This window comes from Rhopalosiphum padi, chromosome 1 (genome assembly GCF_020882245.1).
Source record: "Rhopalosiphum padi isolate XX-2018 chromosome 1, ASM2088224v1, whole genome shotgun sequence".
NCBI lineage: Eukaryota > Metazoa > Arthropoda > Insecta > Hemiptera > Aphididae > Rhopalosiphum > Rhopalosiphum padi.
In genome coordinates this window covers 42,429,053-42,443,450 of record NC_083597.1, presented here as the reverse complement: position 1 = coordinate 42,443,450, position 14,398 = coordinate 42,429,053, and the positions used below count along the sequence as shown (strand labels likewise).

The 14,398-nt window shown below is 29.9% G+C and overlaps 1 protein-coding gene across 2 annotated transcripts; it reads right to left on the bottom strand.

Moving 5' to 3' along the window:
• Positions 1 to 6,894: 6,894 nt before the first annotated feature.
• LOC132917991 (eukaryotic translation initiation factor 4 gamma 2) lies at positions 6,895 to 13,320 on the bottom strand. Of its 2 annotated transcripts, none has more exons than XM_060979028.1 (4): positions 13,115 to 13,320; positions 10,779 to 11,465; positions 10,194 to 10,559; positions 6,895 to 8,889 (listed from the first exon to the last, which is right to left on the bottom strand). In XM_060979028.1, exons 2-4 carry the CDS (start codon positions 10,968 to 10,970, stop codon positions 7,198 to 7,200), a joined length of 2,250 nt encoding a protein of 749 aa, XP_060835011.1. In that variant the 5' UTR covers positions 10,971 to 11,465; positions 13,115 to 13,320; the 3' UTR covers positions 6,895 to 7,197. The 2 variants fall into 2 exon arrangements, with proteins under 2 accessions (XP_060835011.1, XP_060835020.1); XM_060979037.1 differs by having other exon boundaries at positions 13,119 to 13,283.
• Between the last annotated feature and the right edge of the window lie 1,078 nt (positions 13,321 to 14,398).

Here is a 14,398-nt window from a genome sequence, read left to right as displayed (position 1 = left end):
ATAACTCAACAATTACTTTACAAAATAATAAAATAAAAAATATATATAAATTAATTTATATCAAAATTCTTCAGATTTTTTTTTAATTAGAAATATACCTATAATAATATGGTTCATTAAGTTATACATAGTTGACAAAGTTTAGACTCAATATATTAAATATTATTGTTTTGATTTCATACTATATTGTTACCTATAGAAGACAATAATGTAAACCGTAATAAATATTTGTATCAATTGGGTTAACGATAGGTATAGGTATGTTGCAAACGTTTCAAATTCCAGCTGTTAAATTTGAATGGATCACGTATTCACGTATTCGCATGGATTTCGACTTTTCTTTAGTAAGTTAGTAGAATTAGTGTCTACTTCTCTGTAGGATACAAGCAAGCTATCATCATCCTCCCCATTTTTTTTTGTATACCTTGTATTTACATAAATTAATTATTTAGTCTAAAGTTTAAATTAATATAAATACTATGTAAATTTTTGGTGATATAATAAGTTGAAAAAATAATAATATAACTATAACGTACCAACAATTTACAAGTTTTTTCTGAGTTTTCGTAGTGCACATATTTAAATTTGAACTTAGTTATATTTACTATTATAATTATGAGCTAAATAGTAAATTTTATTTTTATTATAAAAAAATTGCTTTATAATTGTTATTTATTTTAAATGGTTTACCTTAAAATTTCGGTAAAATATGCAGGACGAATTTTGCTCAAAAACTACGATGATCTGTGTTTTATAAGTGGTTGTTTTCTTCGCATATTATTATTATTAATAATAAATTATTTTTTTATGTAAAGTAAAACCTTCGAGTTTAATATTTATTTCATAATCTTCAAAATTAATTGAATTAAATGTTTTAGTTTCAATAATAGAGTTACGTCCTAGGTATGGTTGTAGAATTATTATAGTACTATATATTATATATACTACATAATACCTTTATAAAGATAGTGCACATTGTATTTTCGTGTTGCAAATTTGCAATTTTGTAGTACACAAAATGTCGTAGATTCGTAGTACCTACACACAAAAATATCTACTGTAGTGAGTTACAACTGTACCTAAATAAACTTTTTTTATTTTTTAAAGATATATATCTTACATTTTCTCAAAACAAAACATTTTCCTAGACTTTTTAACCGATACTTATTATTATCTCTAAATTCTTTTTTAGCAGAAATTTTTCCTTGAAAATTTTTTTTACCATCACATTCAATACTGAATTAGATAATATATAATATAGATTGATTTCTATTCAATGAATAATTCCGTATAAATATTATAATATTCGTCTTGCTAACTGCTGCTGTCTGCTGTCAATGTAGACACGCATTTCATATTATAAACTATAAAAACACGACATTATTACTAAAAAATCGTTTACTTGATATTGGGCCGCTGGGATATCCGGATATCCATTATATAATATATAATGTATTAATATATAATTACAATTCAAAGAGATATGAAAGTAACATTTCCTAATTCCCAGAAGAACAACATTTATTGACAAACTTATGTAATAACTTTTGGGTAGGTTATTCAGCTTTATTAATTTTATACTTATAATACAAAACGTTAATCTTAATATAAAACATATATTATCATAGGTATTTTTTGTACTTAGAATTTAGATATCAATATATTTATTACTTGCTGCACAATAATTTTGGGATGAAATCTTATTTTTAATTTTAATATTATATATCTGCAATCTGCGTTTATTTATAAAAATATCAATCCACCCTTATATATTAAATGTATTACAAAATACGAGAGGCTTATGTTTATTTATGGTTTGTAGATATACAGTATACACATATTAATTTAATCTTTATGCTATTGCCTATTACATTATATATGCATAGTAGGACATAGGTATAAACTATATTTTTATTCATGTCACCGTCTTCAATCTTCGACCAAATGTGTTACTCTGACTAATAAAATCGTAACATGCAAATATAATGTTCAGAATGATTTTTAACGAAATGCTGAAATTAAATAAAACATTCAATTTAAAAAACGGGAAAATATTTACTATTTAATCGTTTTGTTGTACAGTAGGTGTGGAACTGTCGAGTTTACCTCGACATCTCATCTAACGATCTAAGATCTAACTTTATAACTATATCTTTACAAACTTTTAAAATCAAATTATATGCATGGCATCCAAATTCGATGCCTTGCTAAAAAATCAAACCTAAACATTACACTAATTAATCTTTCGTTTTATTAAAAAATTCTTCTATATAATCTCAAAAATCAAACGTTGCACGTATACCTAAATAAAAATAGTATTAGAAATTTAAAAACTGTATTTAAATCCTACATACGTTACACAACCCACTCAATGAGTTATTTTACAGTCTCAGATTATCCAAACATCCTAGCGAACCTATGTTCCCAGTAATCTTAAATTTTACCAAAATACCAAAGAGGAATGGTGTAATGACCTATGTTTAAAACCACTATTATAATTATAAAACTAGTATTGGTGAATTAAAAAATTCTCAAGATAATAATCTTTTTTGTAAATAATATCATTGATTATAAATACTAATATTTATAATCAATGATAATATTAACAAATAAAAATGGGCAAAACACACTCAACAATATATTAACTTATTAAAAACTATTTTGATTTTATTAGAGAAAACCAAAATTTTCAAAGCAAAAATCGATATACTTGAAAAGAAAGTTATTCTTTATGAGTGTCACAATTTTATTGTCTAATAGTTAAAATTTAGTAGCTTAAGTACTATAGGCACATGAAAAATTACGTTTTTGCAATTTGATTATTTTGATTTCCTATGTTTAATTTACCTGAGGTTAAAACTTAAAACTGTCGTTTAAAATACTGATATTGATTTTAATAGAATCTCAAATATTTTTTAATCAATGGAAGTTATTATAATATCTAAAAATGTACTTTCACTCTTCTTGGAAAAGTTATCTTAGATAATCTCGAATAACCACGTCCTTTAAAGATAACTTATATGTGTTATATTAAATAACTCACTTTACGGTTACAATCAAATTTGCGTAATTCTACATCGTGGTCTAACATTCCTATTTCTTCAGATCGTATACAAAACATTCAACGTGAACAAATGAATAAATTGAACCAAGAACTTCAAAAACGTAGAGATGATGAATTGATGATAGTGAGTATAAGTATTGTAATTAAATTTAATATATCAAAGGAACTCTAAATTTAAAAATTGTAAGTAAAAAAGAAATGTAATCTTCATATTATTATGACTATCAAAATGTTCGAACTTCGAAGCCTAAATAACATTAATTTTAAAATATACGTATATTTTAAAATCAATGCTACATAACAAGATTTTTCATTTAAAATCTCAAGTATCTAATTATATTTTATGGTATTGTGTTAATTTTCACTGAAACATAACTTAGGAGTCACGAGTAATGTTGAATCATATTATAAACTGGGGCAACTGCCAACTGCACATAATTGGATATAATACAGTGAAACTTCCATGTATAACGAACTTGCATTTTACGAAATTTTCCGTTCAAAGAAATATTTTTAAGAACTATGACCTTTTCATTTTTAATAATAGGTATATCTTTAATCGTGCTGTATAGTAAAGTTCTATACCAATTACTTAATTATGTAGAAAAAATTCTTAATAAACATCCTTGATTCCTAGCTGATGCTAATTTTTTATTAAGTGATTACTGATTGCTGATTACAAATTACAAGATACCTATAAGTACCTTCTCTAGCTTGTATAGTAACATCGATATACATATTTTAATGATACAATATCATATTTACTTTTTTCAATACAATAACCAATAACCATAATTATAAATATATAATACTTACACACAATTTGACATTTGTTTATTGTTATCCTTGATTGTCTTAAATAACTTTTTATTTATTAATGTAATGGAAAATAATTAGCCTATTGTCCCTGTTAATTTGTTCCATCTTTCATCCACCACTTAATCTAACATAATATGTGGTACAACTATATTAATGATTTACTGATTTTAATTTATTTGAATATTTTGATTATGTATTTAATTGGAATGCTAGAGATTACGTAGGTATCTATTGTGTCTTATCTAGTCTAGGTTTTATAAACAAAAAAACAACATAGATACTTTTTATTCCTATATAAATAATTATGCGAAAAATTATTTTATTCTGAAAATTCGTGGACATATGGGTAATTATAAATTCATATCCGACACCCGTCTTGGTTTAGTAAAGAATTAACAATTTTAATTTAAGAAAAATAAAATGCTCATCAAATTTTCAAAACTTTAAAAACACTCGTATCTTGTTTAAATTTTAATATTCGTAACAAATGTAAAATAATTACAATATAGGTATCATGAATATAAATTATTTATTAATTTATTTTTTATTTTTAAAACTTTTTATTGAGTTTGATATAAAATAGAACAATATGAACAATTGATGGAAATATTTATTAATAAAACTCATGTTGAGTCAATCAACTGAGTCCCTAAATTATTTTGGAATTTTTATAATTTACAAAACTCTTCCGTCTAAGGAGTTGCCTGATTTTATGCCTTATATAATAATGTTGAAGCTCTAGTATTAATATTGTTAATCTATTGTAACTCTTCTCACACGTATAAAAATGAAATATTTAAATTTCTTAATGAACTACCTATATGTGTGATAATAATCATAATTCATAATATTTTTGAAAATTCTTCATAATTTGTAAATGTTATAAATTTTTCTTTTATAGAGATGTTTAATGAATTATTACTCCACGCCCAACGGGTCCTGATAATATTTTCTGTAAATGTCTAAAAGAAACAGCATTCATTTTGTTACCAATTACAGGGACGTCATTTAGTGGAGGGGGAAGGAATATGTAATTTTTTATGCGGACTTTCTTACCGCGATTCCATTTGCCCAATTCTAGATTTTAATTTATATTCCTATAAAGTAAAGGAATATTATATTATTGTACGTACAACAACCAGAGGTGCATCCAGTTAGTTTTTTGGGGGAAGGGGGATTATTAAAAAAAAATTTATATATGAAATGAAAAACTATAGTTTTAATTATATATTTATATGCACACTACACGGAGCTGAACTTATATATTATTAGTGTAAACTGTGAAGCGTTAACACTTTATTCTCTTTTCAAACTATTAGTATTTATTTTTAATTTTGAAAACATTTCAAGAGTTTTACCTACTAACCACCCATTTGATACAACCACTGACAACAATAATATTAATTATTGTATAATATCAGTAGTCAGTAGATAATCATTAATCATATAGTTTCTGGTTATTCACCTCAACTGATTTGGATAGTAAGGGCGAATGTAAGTTCCTACACGAGACCTAGCAGGTAAACAAGATACATATGTTAGTTCCTACACGATAAAATAAGGTACATGTGTAAGTTCCTACACAAAGTATGTTATAAGTTATCAATCTAATATTAGTTATATCATATTCTAATACTGTCATACATTTTAACCCTTTATTCTATATAATATATAATTCTTTATAATATTTAATAATTTACCTTATAAATATTATCAATTTCATAATTTTAAAAATAATAATTGTAATAATATAATAATAATTCGTCATTTATTGTAAAAAAAATTATACAAATAAGGCATTCTATATAATATTTAATAATTTTAAGTATTTTATAGACGTAGATTGATAACTTATAATGTTCCTAGTGTAGGAACTTACACATGTACCTTTTTTTATCGTGTAGGAACTTACACAAGTACCTGTCTTTCGTCGTGTAGGAACTAACATAGATACCTGTCTTCCGCCGTGTAGGAACTAACATACGTACCTTTTTTTTTTCGTGTAGGAACTTACACATCACATATGTAGGAATTAACGTATGTAATTGTCTACCTGTTACCCTCGTGTAGGAACTTACGATTCCCCGAAATGACTCTTTGGCGCACATCTTTATCCGCCTCTACCCAGTTGCGACCACTGACAGACATCATACATATATACCAGCCACGATCACCAGACCAAAGTCCTCACGGACGCTGGCCTGTCAAATCTTTTTGTATGCCCACCAAAAGTTTAATCACAGAATTGATTATTATATATTTATATTTAAGCCATACTCCGCTATTCTGTGGTTTTATTTTTGTGCAGTGGATATATTAAATAATGAAACAAGAAGAATCCACTAATAGCTAAAAAATATTTTGTTGTAAAAATTTGAGAAAACTACTCAGATGGTTGGTTATCAATTTATGATTGTTTAAACTTAAAAATATTTTACTAATATCGTCCAACATAAATGGATATTTTCTCCCATATATATGAGGACCTGTGAAAATGATGTAGATTCTGTAGATTGGCTGATAAAGCCATAGTTACTTAAACCTATTTAAGTGTATTATATTCTATATTTAAGATAGATATGACATTATACAAGACTATTACAGCAAAAAATCAATTAGGTACAAGACCGTATATAATTTAATATATAGGTAGAACATAGATACACTATCAGTAGATTAATTTTATTCTAATAGATTTTTAAAAATGTAATTAATAATAATAGTCAAGTTTATTAGTCACACTGTGAACCATGGGACCTATTAAAACGTCTACTCCTAGGAAACCTAGGTTTGTACTATTTGTAATAATTCATAAAGCATCTATTTATATTTTTTAAACTAGTCTAAACTCGGCAATGTTATAAGTACTTAAAATTTTTTTGGTCATCAGGATAAAGGATAGTTTTTGTAGAAGTTGAACAATTTTAACTTATTTTAACATGAATGATATTAAAATGAAAAATTGTTCAATGGATAATTGAACAAATAATTGGTGTTCAATAACAAGCAAATAATAAACCAAAATGAGATAATATAATTTAGAGTATAACACAGACATTTGTAATTTTTCTTTAGATGGATTAAAAATTATAATATATAAATAAGAGGTTGTCAATTTATTTAATGTAGTGTCATATTTAATAATTTTACTAGTAGCATAAGACTGGTGGCAGTATAAGTGATTTAAATGCCATAATCAAGGCACACACAAAAGAAAATAAAAGTTTTGTAGAAAAAAAACAAACAAACATTAGAGCTACACAAGAGGACCAAAAACCATAATAGAATGATATTTAATTAGTTTAACTAAAATTTCAATCGTCATCGTCTTCTTCGTCTTCAGATTCTGCCTCAGCCAACCAAGTTAGCCAAGTGTTTACTTGGAATAACGCTTTGCCTTTGCCCGGATATGCATCGGTTACATCTTCACGCCACTTTAAGAAAGCTTCCTCTTCAACAATTTCCAACTCATACATCAAATTGAACCATCTTAGCAATAAGCCTTTCGGGAAATCAAGTGAAAAAAAATATGTTTGTAATGCATAGATGGCATTCATTTGTAGATCATTTTGGTCATCAAAAAATGTTCTCATTATTGGCTTGAATTTTTCTAGAAGGCTCTTTTCTTTTTCCAAATCAGCTTTTGAGGCATTTACTTCTATACTATTGGTCTCTTGTGTTATAAATTTGACCATCACTGTGGTCAAGGCTGTAATAAAACCAGGATCTATATAATGGACTGGATCTAAATTTTCTTTAATCCATTTATAAAATTGTGTTGGGTTTGGATCACTAGTTATTTGTTTCCACAAGTCAGATTGTATACGTAGCAATGGAAATAGGAAAGTTAGATTACGTTCTTGTAAAATTTCTGCAAGCTGTTCTTTAGTTCTTAAAGATTCAGGTAAAGTATTTAGTAAATTAACTTTACTTTCTTTGAACACTGTTGTTAGTTCATTTTTTCCTATGACTTCATTTAAATCTTGCAAGACCATTAAGAACGCTGGATATCTTTTACCATTCTCCGATACCTCAGCTAGTTCTGAAATAGAAGACACATTTTGACAGATTTCAGCAGCATATTTGGAAAAACGTTTATATAATGTTTTATCATCATCGGACTCATACTCAGGTCCTTTCAATATAAAACGTTTTAGACAATCTATAGCTATAGATTCAGAAATAATACTTTGTTTCTTGGTCTCTTGAGTGAAACGGAATAATAATTCTTCATCCAAATCAACTCTTTTGCGAAACCGTTCAAAAAGGAGAACATACATAACGTCTGCTAAAAACCTATCAGGCACTTTGATATCTGCAAATGCTTTTGCTGCTTTCGCTGCATCCATGGATGGATCTGTGCCAAGTTTATCCAAAATGTCTAATCCTTTCTTTATAGCTTCTTCTTTAGAAACTCCCTTATCTTTTTTCATGTTTTTATGCTTATCGTGTGAATTTTGTTTAATTTGAATCTGTTGTACTTCTGTTAACTTTATTTGATTTGATTGACCTATGTGAGTCATAGATAATGGCGGTGGTTTTATTTGAATTTGTTTACATAACATACTATTTGCAGCTGGACGTAAGGACATATCTTCTGGTTTAGTACCTTGTTGCACACGCAAAAGTTTTTTAATATTTGGACCAAGATCTTTCATATTGTTATTGTTCATATTATTATTTGTATTATTATTATTTTGCTGGGTATTAATAGTATAGTTTATTCTAGCAGGTGGATAATAGTTATTGCCAGAGTTAATATTTAATAGTCGTTGGTGGTTTTTATGACCATTTACATTATAGTAATTACCAGAATTGGTAAAACCATTTATGGAATTAAATTTATCTGGCATTGTAGAATTGAATGGTAATACCGGAGTAGAACTTATCATATCATCTCGTATTTTTAGTGAACGTCTGAACATTTCTTTAGACTGATTCACATTTTGCATTTGGTTGTTTCTCTGATTCTGCCCATTAGTTTCTCCACTCACAATATCAGTCACCTAAAAACAAACATTAAATTAATATTATTATTTGAATTAAAAATGTTGAGTAAGCACTACTATACTATTGTTTTATAAAAATTTTTATTTATTAAACTTTTATTTTAAGTTTAAATCAACATACATTTAATATTGTAAGGCTGAAAGTTGGTCATTAAATGCTATTAATAAAAACTTGGAATTTTAATATGTATGCCATAACTGTGAAAATATATCCTGATAATTACAACCTACACCAGTGGCGTATTTACGGGGGGTGATATGGGTGATATCATCCCCCAGAGCCCTTTTTTTTTAGTTTAGAGATTTATAGATAACCTAGATATTTGTCCCCCTGGCGGCCTGGCCCTAATGTGCTAAATAGTTTTAGTCATATCGCCCCCTAGATAAAAATCCTAGATATGCCACTGACCTACACTTGTGTTAATTTTTGTGATGATCTACAGCACTTAGGTTTGTGCAAAAAGTATATATTACTGAATTCATATACTATTGTGCTATAATACTATTAATAATACAATGTTTACAAATTGCACGTTATGTTGTTTTGATATTTTAATGATTGCAATACAATTTACATACTTCAGATTATAGAAATGTAATACTTGCATACACACGTAAATTGTAAAGGACATTCTCTAATTTAAAATTATTATAAATAGACTACAAAACTGTTTATTCTAAGATAAGCTAGAATCATTTCTTTTTATGTTTATAGAAAGATATTTTAAATCAAATTAACAAAACTTATTGATTCAAATAAAAGTGTGATTACTTTGATTCATTAATAATTAAAAAAAAGTTTAATTCATATTTTCTTATGTCATGTAAATAATATAAAGTCAGTTATTTTGTTGTCAGCGCCAGATTGGCAAGGTATCGGCCTACAATTTAAGGATTTCTAATGTTTGATTATACCTATAGCTACTGTACAGTTTAGTAATTCTATTTAATTACATTTTCTACTAACGATTGTCAGTACAAATAAATGAGTTTTATCATTACCTGTTATATATAAAAAAAAAAAGTTATTACCAAACATTCATATGATAAATAAAACTATTTAGCAATTTTTAAATTTATCATAAAAGATTTTAAACTAATATATGAATATTAATGTCCAAAGAAATTTTATTCATCAAATATTTAAGACAAAAAATTACTCAATTGCTTCCAAATATAATTCTAGACGTTTTTAATTTCCAATCCAGCAAATAATTAATAGGTGTAAAAAATATAATATTATTTTATCTATTTAACAGGACCTGAACCTAAGAAAAAGTTAATACATGATTAAAACTAACCTGATCCATGAGCATTGGACCTTCTGTGGTAGTAGCTTTTCGTGGTACCCAGTTGTCCTTTCTCAATTGCATGGTGTCCAACAACATAAATTTGATTCTCAATGGCAGTTCAGGATTTTCAGCATACTGAGCAATTCTATCAAAATACTGATTCATCAGTGGTTTTGCTTTTTCCGTGTCCAATATGCGACCACATGTTTTCATTATCTGACACAAGCATTCGAGGTCCTCCGCCGCGTCCTTGACATTGGACTTCCTCGGGAATAACTGTTGAATGCACAAGTGCAATATTTGTTCCGCCACGATCTCCAACTTGCCAAGTTCGCCGATGAAGCGTATGTTGCCCAACATCTTGCGCTTAGCCACCTATAAATCAAAATATAATATAGGTAATTGAATATAAAATATTTATTATATAATTTAAATTACACGTGAAAATATAAAAATTCATCAGATTATGTATAAGAAAAACATAAAAAACTAATGTTAATATATTATAATACTTAGTTTGAGGTCTCCAAAGAAACGCATTTATATCCACAAATAAAATTATTATAAAAATAGAAGTTTTTTAATTTATCTTACCTGTCGTCGTTCTTCATCTTCTGGAGATAATGGTGTTCCATTGTCATTGTCAAACTCAGCAGTTGCTTTAGAACGGTTATCAAATTCGACCTTGCACCTTTTTAGTAATAATTCGCGAAAAGTGTTTGGATCTTGGTCAATTAAGAAGTTTGATGCCTCGTCGCTAAGCCGTTTGCACAGCTGTGCGTACATAGAACTATACTTAGGTTCATCGAGAGCTTTTTCAAAAATCAAAAATATGACACCCTTCAATACAACACTGGTGTTTAAGCCAATTTGTAAAATATCATCACTCAGTTTTTGAAATTTATCAGGCGTAAGCTTATTAAGAATGCCGCGCACCTTGCGAAACACGGCATCATTAGCGTCCTCTTGGGCGAGTGCATCGCGTCTGATTATCGAGGGAGGTATCCAACGCGGTTGCTGATTGGATTCGGAACGGGCGTCGTCCCTTCCTCCGAAGACACGAGAAGCACCCCCGCGTTCTGCGTAGACGTCCGTCGTGTCTTTACGTGTCACCTGCGGGGACGAATATGTCTCTTCCTCCCTATTATCCAACGTTAAACTGGATATTTTAATATGAGACACCACTATAGGTGTATTACGGTAGACTCTTACAGGTAAATATGAACTACGCGAAATCTTGATTTTTGGTTGAGTATCACAGTTACAATTCCATGCAAATTTCTGAAAAATATAAAAATGCATAGATAAATATTATATTAATCCAACAGTTATATGGAATAATAAGAAATCATAAAATTGTGTATTTTAATTGTTTAAAATAAAAGTTGAAGAAGTACCTATTTATAACAATTACAACTTAATAAACTTGATTGTAAACCTATAACATTTAAAAAAAATTCATTTCTTTCAGATTACTGCTTCAAAGTACTACTATATAGGTAAATTATAACCATAAAATCATTAAAAATGTATACATAAATTCAAACAGCTTGTAATTTATATTTATAATTTTCATTCAATTTCTAGTTAAATAAATTTTTAATTCCTATTTAGATGCTTGCAGATAAAAGAAAATTCCCTTGATAATTTTTTTAAAATTTAATGTTATTTAACAGTCCAGTGAAGTATCTCTCACATAATAAAACTATTTTAGGCCTAAACTTAGTAACCCAAACATCTAATTGATTAGTGATATTATAATAGGACATTTATTCCACGAGTTCTAATAGTAACTTAATTAAATAGGTATACTATATAGGTTATCAATTTCAATTAAATAAAAGTAATGAAAATAAATTTTCAGCAGATTTAAAATCAAGTATTATTATTATACTAAATGATCAACACAATTAAGTAAAATGAACTTTTTACAAATAAAATGGTGAATCGTCGCCCGACGTCAAAAATATAAAAATAAAATAAACAAGACGGACACCGGATGTTCGGATTTCGTTGTTCGTAAATTACAATTATGGAAAGGGGTAGGGTGGTGTTTTACCTGCGGCGGCGTACAAAATAGTCAGAACGCGAAGTGGGCGAATGGTCCCCGAAGAATCACCGATAGATCACCGCGATTATTCTAGGTTAAGATCAAGCAGCGGACCGCTGACAACAGACAATGGATCACGCGTAATGAACGTCATCGAGATTTATAACACGTTCTGGATCACCGAACGGCAATCGCACGCGGAGGACGAGGACAAGGACGATGGAGTATAGCAAAAAAACCAGTGTGTAATACACGGGGCGGGACGGGGGAAGAGCGGCAGTGATGACGATCGTCGCTCCCTCAAACGGCACACTGCCGGAAAAAGGGTACTTTCCGATCAAAATTTTCGAAACACGATGGCAATGTAGGTCCACCAATATATTTATGTATGAACGACGCTAAATCGCCGAAAATCCGTCGTTGATCAACAGGTACACAAGGAAAAACGAAAAATCGCAATGTCTTGAATTGGATTTACACATTCTTTACCAGACGACGATGACTGCACACACACACACACACACACACACACACAACACGCGCGCGCGTGTTAGTGTAAATGCATACAACAACGAACGTGCAACACACGCACGCGCAAGATATGTCTTTTTCTTGTTACCTTTGTTTAGAAGAAATCCATCGCGGAAAACGGAACGCTAGCTGCAAGGTTAGGTGTACTGATGGAATGACAACAATAAAATGTAAAATAATTAAACAAAATACACGACGAAAACAACGTCCGACGGCGGGTATAAAAGATCGAACAAAGCAACAACAAAAAAAAAAAAAATCAAAAATAGGAATTATAAATAAAACGTAAAAACAGTCTAGAACGTAACGTTTGTTAGCGTGATACTGTGTAGCAGAAAAATCCACTTACGTACTTGGCTGCAGTTGCGTTCGGACTTTGTCGGGCAATCGTGACGGGAATTGATTGCGAGCCGTCGTCGTCGGTGGGGGGCGGCGGCGGCGTTGATGCCTCGACGGTGAGCGCAGACGACACGAGCGCACGGGACGACAACGCTATCGACAATATACGGAATTGGTAATTACGGAACCAACATCGGACGTTGCGCGTGTGTGTCGCAGTCTCGCAGACAATTTATAATACTCACCAAGCACCGCGGCAACAGTGCCGGCAACCGCGTGCGATCGGCGTGACCAACGTAAACGCCCGGCGGCCCGACGATTACACGAATTTCAACGAACGCATCCGTGTCTGTAACGCACGGAAACTTGTCGTTTTCGTACTCGCCGAAATACGGAGTTGCATGCACTGCGGGCGTCCTTGTTTGACGGCGGCTTCTCTCCCTCCACAACAGCGACTACAACTACTACTACTACTAACGTTTACTACTCCAACAATTTAACAAACTTCAACTCCCCGGTTCCGAGTTTCTGACGTCGATCGCGTAGACGGTCATCCGCGCGTCACGAGTACTCGCGACTTGCGATGCGACATTGGCCGTTGACCTATAGTGGCGATCCACGCGCTAGACGGCCATTGGGCCATTGACATTTTACACGGTCGACCACTATTAGTTATTACACTATGTTATTATTATTGTTATTACTATTTTTATATCGTACCACTGCCACCCGCCTACCACTTCATTCGCTTTGTAATATTATAAATTATTATTTTTTTATTAATGCAGTACACTTCTACGTATTTTATAGATTTTCTCCGACAATAAGGGGAGCGTTGACTGTTGAGGGTTACATTTGAGTAGGCTGGATAATTCCTAAACGTAGACATTTCTTTTTTTTTTACTATTTTATCACTACCTAGTGGCTAGTTTATGATTAAATCGGTCCCCAAGACCAATGTTATAAGTACCTACAGGCTACAGCAATTGTACGGACTGTGACGGATGTCTATAATACCATCTAATTTAAATTAAATAAATATTGATAAACAACAAATAATAAAAATATGCCATGCAATACGAATTACTAAGCCCGAATTGAAGAGATCCATTGGGCTTGAGTCCCGGAAATCCTAACACTTCTCTTAAAGCCCCTCTTAAACTACAACCATTCTCACTTTAAAAAAGCTCTAAATACTATTTTAGAAGTTGTATAATTTTATTTTTTATTTTTTACTTTTTTAAATAATAACAACTTATATGACTAGTTAATTTAACTAAATTAAATAATTATC

Coding starts and splice junctions, on each gene's coding strand:
- LOC132917991 (XM_060979028.1), bottom strand. CDS start 10,970: ATGTACGCACAGCTGTGCAAACGGCTTAGCGACGAGGCATCAAACTTC. Junction 10,560..10,778: donor AAGATGAAGAACGACGACAG/GTAAGATAAATT, acceptor TTTGATTTATAG/GTGGCTAAGCGCAAGATGTT. Junction 8,890..10,193: donor GTCCAATGCTCATGGATCAG/GTTAGTTTTAAT, acceptor GTTTGTTTTTAG/GTGACTGATATTGTGAGTGG.